The sequence below is a fragment of the Lolium rigidum genome, chromosome 5, assembly GCF_022539505.1.
Source record: "Lolium rigidum isolate FL_2022 chromosome 5, APGP_CSIRO_Lrig_0.1, whole genome shotgun sequence".
NCBI classification, from domain to species: Eukaryota; Viridiplantae; Streptophyta; class Magnoliopsida; order Poales; family Poaceae; genus Lolium; species Lolium rigidum.
This window is the reverse complement of record NC_061512.1, coordinates 127,308,631-127,316,217: the sequence shown is the minus strand read 5'-3', so window position 1 is coordinate 127,316,217 and position 7,587 is coordinate 127,308,631. Positions and strand designations below refer to the sequence as shown.

The 7,587-nt window shown below is 46.9% G+C and overlaps 1 protein-coding gene and 1 long non-coding RNA gene across 2 annotated transcripts; both read right to left on the bottom strand.

The window, feature by feature from the left end:
• Positions 1 to 1,528: 1,528 nt before the first annotated feature.
• LOC124652738 lies at positions 1,529 to 3,174 on the bottom strand. Its single transcript, XR_006987748.1, has 2 exons — positions 3,019 to 3,174; positions 1,529 to 2,041 (listed from the first exon to the last, which is right to left on the bottom strand). It is a non-coding gene; the product is annotated as an uncharacterized LOC124652738 (long non-coding RNA).
• A 241-nt stretch (positions 3,175 to 3,415) lies between these two features.
• On the bottom strand, positions 3,416 to 6,200 carry LOC124652737 (scarecrow-like protein 9). The gene is made up of 2 exons (XM_047191779.1): positions 6,062 to 6,200; positions 3,416 to 5,754 (listed from the first exon to the last, which is right to left on the bottom strand). The coding sequence occupies exons 1-2, from the start codon at positions 6,198 to 6,200 to the stop codon at positions 3,479 to 3,481; spliced, it is 2,415 nt and encodes an 804-aa protein (XP_047047735.1). The 3' UTR covers positions 3,416 to 3,478.
• Between the last annotated feature and the right edge of the window lie 1,387 nt (positions 6,201 to 7,587).

Below are 7,587 nucleotides of genomic sequence, written 5' to 3'. Positions count from 1 at the left end.
TAGGCCCAGTAAAATAGTTGCGAGATGCAAGACATAGAGCTGATGTTGGGCTTCGGGCGCATCTCCTAGGCCCAATAAAATAGTTGCGAGATGCCAGGCATAGAGGTGCTGTTGGGCTCTGGCCTCATCTCATAGGCCCAATAAAATACCACATGAAAGGTGCATGCAATGCAACGACATTTACAAACAGTTTGCTTTGCTCAGTCAAAAGTTACTTTGCTCTTGCCGTGAATTGTTGCACGATTCGTTGTCAAGAAAGACTGCTGTATACCTCCGCTAACTGTTATTCCTCGATGTTATTCCTTGGCATTTGACTTTACATACTGTTTGATTATCTCTGCATCTCCCTCCTGTGATCGTCGTAAATAGACTCAGGCTCCTCCATGCCCAGTAGTACCTTGACCTTCCTAGCATAGTTGTCGGTACATGAACTAAAGAAGGTCTACATTCTCTTTGATTTGCAGAAAGTTCACATGAAAACATCCAAATCCCGAGAATCGGGAGAATTTACTTTGGCCCAATGAAGATCTTACTATGTAAGGAAAAAAAGAAAAAAAAAAGATGTGGATTAAACATTGGGAGTTGCATTTATGGATGTAGAGACAGAGTCTTATCTTCCATTATCTTGAAAAACATTAAGCAGGTTAATTAAACACAATGCAGAGGAAAGAAAATCCGTGGACCTCTCATGCATGCTTTTCTCCTTTACACCAAGGAATCACAGATGGGGATAACAACAGAACACCACTACTGTACTGCAATCAGACTCAAGGACAAGAGAGACATCAGCCCCATCATTATGGAGGCGAGCTTCTTTTCCTTGGCGCCCACAGGAAAACCTCGGTGGTTGGTTCCATGTCCACATCAAAGCTTTATCTTCTCTTCCCCTGGTTCACATGCATCGCCCATCCCGTGCAGCCCCCAGTTTAGTTCAGCGCTCATCATCATTTCGAAGAATGATACCGTGAGCAAGAAGAAATATAGGATATGCATTTGAAACCACGAAAATGATAACGTGAACAGGAAGATTGGCCAGGATATTGGTTGTGCAGCCACCCATGTTTTATCACTAGGATCGGCATGGTGTGCCATATTTAACAACTGGAGTACACCACATTAGCCTGGTTATACTTTGGCATGACATTTTTTTTCATGAAGTTTGATCGACTAAAACAGGAGTAGGAGTAAGAAAACGTTCACCATGGTGTAGGTTTAATTCCTCAGAATATCGAGTTAGCTTATCTAGCACACTATTTTCTTGAGTCATTTTTCTAGTTACCACTCTAGTTTGCGGTGCTTTCTACTCTGGGGATATGTATTGTGGGGACAACAATATGAGTGATCTTACTAGAAAGTTCTACCACTTTTTGTCAGCCTAAATATTGAATTCCAAGTTGAGTTCACAGAATGAGCTATCCATTCTTGTGCAAGTTCAGAAACAATCAAGAAGAGTTGCCCATATCAACAGTTCGAGACAGCAGGGCAACTGGCCAACAAAGTCAGCTTGCGAGTTGCAACTAACAACAGGTCGGCCAAAGAAAGGCAATATATATTCAATGGAGAGATGGCGACAATGGCTGCATGCACGCACCAACCATTATCCGCCGATATCTTATCCTTTTATTAGCACCGTCAACTAGTTCTTTAGACAAAAAAGAAAGTGCTACTATGGTACTATAAAAGTTATAACACTACTTTTTCTCAAATGCCCAAACAAGTGCCGCACTAAAGTCCAAGGACTCCCATTCCTCGACAGCATGCAGCGCATACTGCGAAAATAATCAAATGAAATGTGGATGTTTGCTCATGGGGAAATATTTGATTTGGCGATGCTGGTGATGAATCCCACTCTTCTCTTACCGACATAGATAAATCCAGAAAAGTCGAGAGTACCAACAATAAGATCTTAGGTAGTTGGCTAACTAATTAACTAATAGAGAAGATGGACACACAGACACAATTGGCACTGAGTTCTTACGGAAGCTCCCGCCTTGTTCTGGCGCAGTGTAATAACACTCTTGTCCACTCTTCAGGCCATTTTCTGGAAAGAAAACAAAACATTTCATGACATTTTCAAATAACTGCTCCAATAATATCGTGTTCTCTTACAAGATTAATACTGCTTCAAGAACATGCCACTGGACCAATATTACCAACAGGTTCTTAGTCATTACACTACCAATTACAATTATCGAACAACGCATAATTTCCAGTGGCATCAGGGCAGGGACAAGGGGAGATAAACGTTATTTGTTTCGATCAGGAACCATTGGTATTTATTTAGCATTTTCCCTCGTTACAACCAGACTAGCACAAATTTAGTTATAAAATTATGATAATCAGGAATAAAATCTACATTTCTACATAGTACATATGGATGTCAACACCCCCATTTTTTAGTTTTCTGGACACGTGAATTTCTGAAGTTCCTCACTAGATAAACTAACAGACTGTAAGAGAGGAATGAAGTACAACTATCAATCCCCTCCAGTTTTGACAACAAAGGATCTCAAACTTGTTATTGGTGTAAAGCTGTGAATCACACATGAAATGGGATCATGCCAACTTAGTTAACCAGCTGGCAAGACTTGTTAACTTGATTATAATCATGAGGGTTCACAAGTCACCTCATATCTTGCTCAATTTATTTCATACAATGTTGCCATTGGGTTCTTCAGTCAGTTATCTGATCAGATTAAAACAACGGGCATCAAACGGTAAGAACCAGACATAGCTCTGTACATTTGTTACTGTGATATGACAAATTAACTACTACAAGAACATATATCTCCACGAAAAGTTATATCACTACTGAAATGATAACGCCAAACCCAAACTCATTCTTACTATCATAGATACATTCAAGGAAGTCAAAAGTACAGACCTTAAGATAGTAGATACTACGCACTTGGTTAGTTGATTATCTAAAATAGAAGCTGGGGTTTGGTTACTGCTAATAGGACGGTCACAGAAGTAACTAGAATGAAGAAAAGTAGAAAACACATAAAGTAAAAGTACCATGGCCAAGGGGGAGCTCAACCACCGCTCTTTTCATCTAGCTTATCTAGTACTGGCTAGTGGCTACATAGATGCAACTACACTGTATTCTTATAAAAGCTCCCACATTGATCTGGTGCAGTGCGAAAAGATTCTGTGTCATTCTTCAAGCTATTTCCTGGAGAAGAAAAATTATGACATTGTTAAATTTCTGCTCCAAGAAGAATCCATTGCATCTTTTTGAATAAATTTGTCGCACCAAGAACAGGTCCACGAAATACACATTTAGCGAAGATAAATGCATTGCTCCATCCATCATTCTACTTTTTTTTGAATATACAATCATTCAATATTGTGCACCTAAACAACTACATACTAATACTATCACAATTAAGTTTAGCTCACTGCATACCTCAAAATAACGGTGTGCTGATCAAGCTCTGGCCTCAACAATGGTATAAGAGATATGCAGAAAAAGAGCCTACTTGTTATTAGGCTTCCATGTACTTATAGCATGAATTATTCTTCCTTTCCAGCCTTGCAGGAGCCATCCACTGTCTTCATCTATAACAAAATCCTTGTGGTACAAATCTTTCACTTTGTCTTTAGCTTTTATCACAATGTCCTGGTTCAGCGGAGACTGCACAAATCCTGCCCTCAGGTTCCTCACTTGCCACTGTTTATATGTCTCTGGTCTCTCGACTCTGTCTGAGCCCTCACATGCAATGACATTGAGTGCCTCACGGCCAAAGAGATCCCTCTCCATGAGTCTACGCTGGTCATCATCCCGTGGCACTGTTGCCTCAAGCATGTCAAACAATGCAGAGTAATGGAACAATGCCTCCCGGAAACGTGTGATGAAGAAGGGGACACTGTATGACCCATTCACAATTCCATGGATGAAAATTGCTGGATTGACTTGCCTTATGGTATTGAGCACCCTATTCCTAGGGCTGTCTACAGCAACTGTTTCGTCAATAAGATTTCTGAAACGGTACAGGCAATTAACAATCACCACTTCATCTTTGCCAACCTTGAGATCCTCAGCACGGATAGTTTCCCACTTTGATGCTATGGCTTGGTACTCAAAAGGCAGACCAAACTTCTTAGCATACTCTGCAAGCCTCTGTCCTGTCTCTTCGACGCGCTCGGTAGGGCGGAAACCTGGCTCAGGTACATCAATTCCTGTGATGCGCAGCGTTGGTGGGCCACCTTCCCTCTTGGCGAGACGCCTGATGAGGCATGGCCATTGTAAGCCAAAATAAATGCCAAAGTCAATGATATGCACCTTTGATGCATTTTTTGTCATGCTCAAGATTGTTTGGTTGGAGAGGAAATGTGAGAGCCTCTTGAAAGGGCATGCTGCAAGGTAGAGATGGTAGGCTTTGAGCATGTCGGACGCTGTTGTCCGCTTCGCCACAAGCCTACGGTACTGTTGGCTCCCTGTGCCAGCCAAACGAGCCTCGAGGCCCTGCGCAAAGCAAAAGGCCAACCTCTGGCTTCCGTCCCCATTTACCTTGGAATGCTGCTTTATTTGCTTTAGCAACTCATTCGCAGTTCGGCGGTCATCAGCTGCAACAGCCTGAGCACAGTGGATGAGGATGGTCCTAAGGTCGACCACATCATTTTTTGTGGGCTTCCTGCCCCTTGTCCGCACCCCGGTGGTACTCTTTGCCTGAACGACCTGAGAATTCTTGGAAGCTTCAGTACGCATCTGTTCTCGCAGAACTGTAGCCTTCTTCTCGGTTTCACGAAGCAAATCGTCAAACATCTCGATCCAATCAGGCTCATCAGAACAGAATGCAGACTGTTTAATGTTCCGTCCTTCTATCAAGTCAAGGTCTTGGCTCTGCCTGTTTTTCTTGGCCTTCAAGACCTCCGTCCTGCTGGGAGCGTCTTTGTCTTTGGCTGCTGCTTGTTGAGGCTTTGAGACATCGGCAGCTTCTAAATCAATGACTAGCCTGTCGCTGCAAGGGAGAAACTTCTGCGCTTCCTCGACGCCTCTCCTGAAATCCCACGTCGGAAGGCTCTCGAACAGGTACTCAGGGATCCTGCCGTTGGTGATCAAAGCATCCTCCAGGCCCTCAGAAACACCGGTTGATGGGCCAAGCAGCGGCTGAGAAGACCGGCCACACAAGCCCCGGTAGGCTTCCAGCTGCTCGCAGTGCGCGACATTGTGCGGCTGGTTGCTATCGACGGCACCGCCGATGCTGCAGCTAGTAACGACGCTGGACAGGGACTGGGCCTGGCTGCTGCTGCCGCTGCCGCTGCTGTCGCCGGGGCTGTCGAGGGACCAGGGCGTGAGCCTGCGGTCGGGCGAGGGCGGGAACTTGTGGCCGAGGATGTCGTAGAAGGGCTTGGCGGTGGCGCGCAGCGTGGCGGACTCCTCCTGGTACATGCTGACCTTCTCGTCGATGTCCTCCTCCATGAGCATGCGGCTGATGTAGTTGAGCGACTCGTCCGAGATGAACTCCCACTCCTCGGGGTTGTCGGCCTCCGCGTTGGCGGCACGGGTGGCGGCCGCCGCGGGAACGTTGTTGGGAGCGGGTTCCGTGGTGATCTGGGCCGGGATCACCGGATGGGGATCGTTGAACATGAAGTACTCCGCGGGGACAGTGGGAGCGGGTTCCGCGGCCATCTGGGGCGAAATGATCACCGGTTGTGTGTCGTTGAACATGAAGTACTCCGGTGCCCCGCAGAACTGAATCATCGAGTGGATCAGCGAACCTGAGATGGTTTGGTGGTGCTCCACGGAACCTGCCAAATTTCATCAACCGAATTCTTCAGTTACAGAGTTTTTGCACGGAGGAGATAGTCGGGTGAAATTAACAGGCAGGCAGGAAGGAAGACTCAGAGACGATATCTGCTGGTAGGATCACATGACACGCGTGCCAAGCAACGCATTAACTAGTGATGAAATCACAGGGTTGGGGTTGCAAGTGGGAGATAAGAATAGAAGCAGGACACGGGAGCGCCGCGGTTAACAGGTCGTAGTATCAAGCAGGTAAAGGCTTGTTTGCAATGATAGGAGGAGCAGAAGGATCACGGGCGGGCGCACACTGACCTGGCGGCATCTTCCCGTGGCGGGGCGGGCGGTGATGGAGGGACCTGGCGGCCGCGAGGCCCAGGCCGATGCTCGCGAGATCCTGCGGCGGCGGCGCGGCGTGCGCGAGATCCCGCGGCGGCTGCGGCGTCGATGCCATCGCCGGCCCTCGCGCGGCAGCCCGGTAGCCGCGGTGGATCGGCGGGGAAGCGTGGAGCAGAGAGAAGGGGAGAGCTGGATGGAGGTTCCGATTGATTTGGGGATGAAGATGAAGTGAGCGTGGGTATTCTTCTCCTTTTGCTGAGTTCCCCAGCGGCGAGGTCTCTCGGGAGTTTGGACCTCGAGCCAGGAAAAGGAAAGAAATCTCTCGCCCCGTGCTGCCCGCCCTGACCCTGGGTGAAATGAAAAAAGATAGATAATCGAGGCAGAGGAGATTTCTAGAACCTCGATGATGGTGGCTGCTGCATGTGAGGATTTTCTTCTTTTTAGGAAGGCCAGGTAAAATACACCTCCAGGCCCCTCCACAACAAACTCAATTACCTATCAGTGCTTCAAACCCCCTTCCAACAATAAAAAAAAACACGCCAAGCCGCGCAAACACGGCCCAGAAAGTCATCCGTTGCCCTAGGCCGATCCTGACCTACAGGGGGTCACCAGGGACGTCGGGTAGAAGTCTAAGCGGGTGCCACTAGCGAGAGACACATCCCATTCTACCTCATTGCCTCGCCTCTTCCCGACTCAAGGCATCATCCATCCCCGCCAAGTCGCCACCGACAACCCCCTCTCGACGTCGATAGTTCAGCGGTGCCTACTTCCGCTCCACCGCCTCAGCTACCTCAGTCGCCGATCCTCTCTACTCGCGGCGATCTCACACACCGGTTCGCACGAAGATGTTCGGTTGTTTACCTTGGTGGGCTCTATTTTTTAGATTCCTGTAGCTCTTGGCGCTGTAAATTCTCCCGATTCTCGGTTCATGTAACTAGGATGTAGACCTTCTCCCGGTTATGTTTTAATTGTACCTTTTGCTCGGCATGTGCATCTACGGATTAAATTAGGGTTAACTGGCTAATTGCAGCTTGTCACGTCATTGTACGCGACGACGGAGTGCCTAGCGGCCGGTGAGCAGATCCAGCGCTGCCCAATCACAGAATGCCACGGTGATGGCGCACGGGTAAGAAGGCATCGAATTTGTGTATGAACTACTAATTCCTTCCGACATTCATACATCACTGAGGTAAAAAAGTAAAATATCCCTCCAAAAATATTGGCCGGCATGCCAACACACCATTAATCGAGTTGATAAGATCACTTTGTGAATTATGTAAGCGGGGCCCTCTAGATCATGGTGATGGATGTCGATTGAAAGCGACCAAAACTTTCATGCAATCTTTGATGACATCCAATACTTGACTAGAGAGAGGCTCATGATACAATATTGCTTACAGAAAACAATCTAATATCCCACACTAGAATGCAAAAAACATAAACTGTTCATTTTGTGTACAGTTCAAGACAGCTGGATCCGCTCTCGTTTTAATATTTCGAGA

Excerpts from the sequence above, each read along its gene's own strand:
- LOC124652737 (XM_047191779.1), bottom strand. The coding sequence starts at position 6,200 with ATGGCATCGACGCCGCAGCCGCCGCGGGATCTCGCGCACGCCGCGCCG. Across the intron at positions 5,755-6,061 it reads CCACGGGAAGATGCCGCCAG|GTTCCGTGGAGCACCACCAA; the intron begins GTCAGTGTGCGC and ends GAAATTTGGCAG.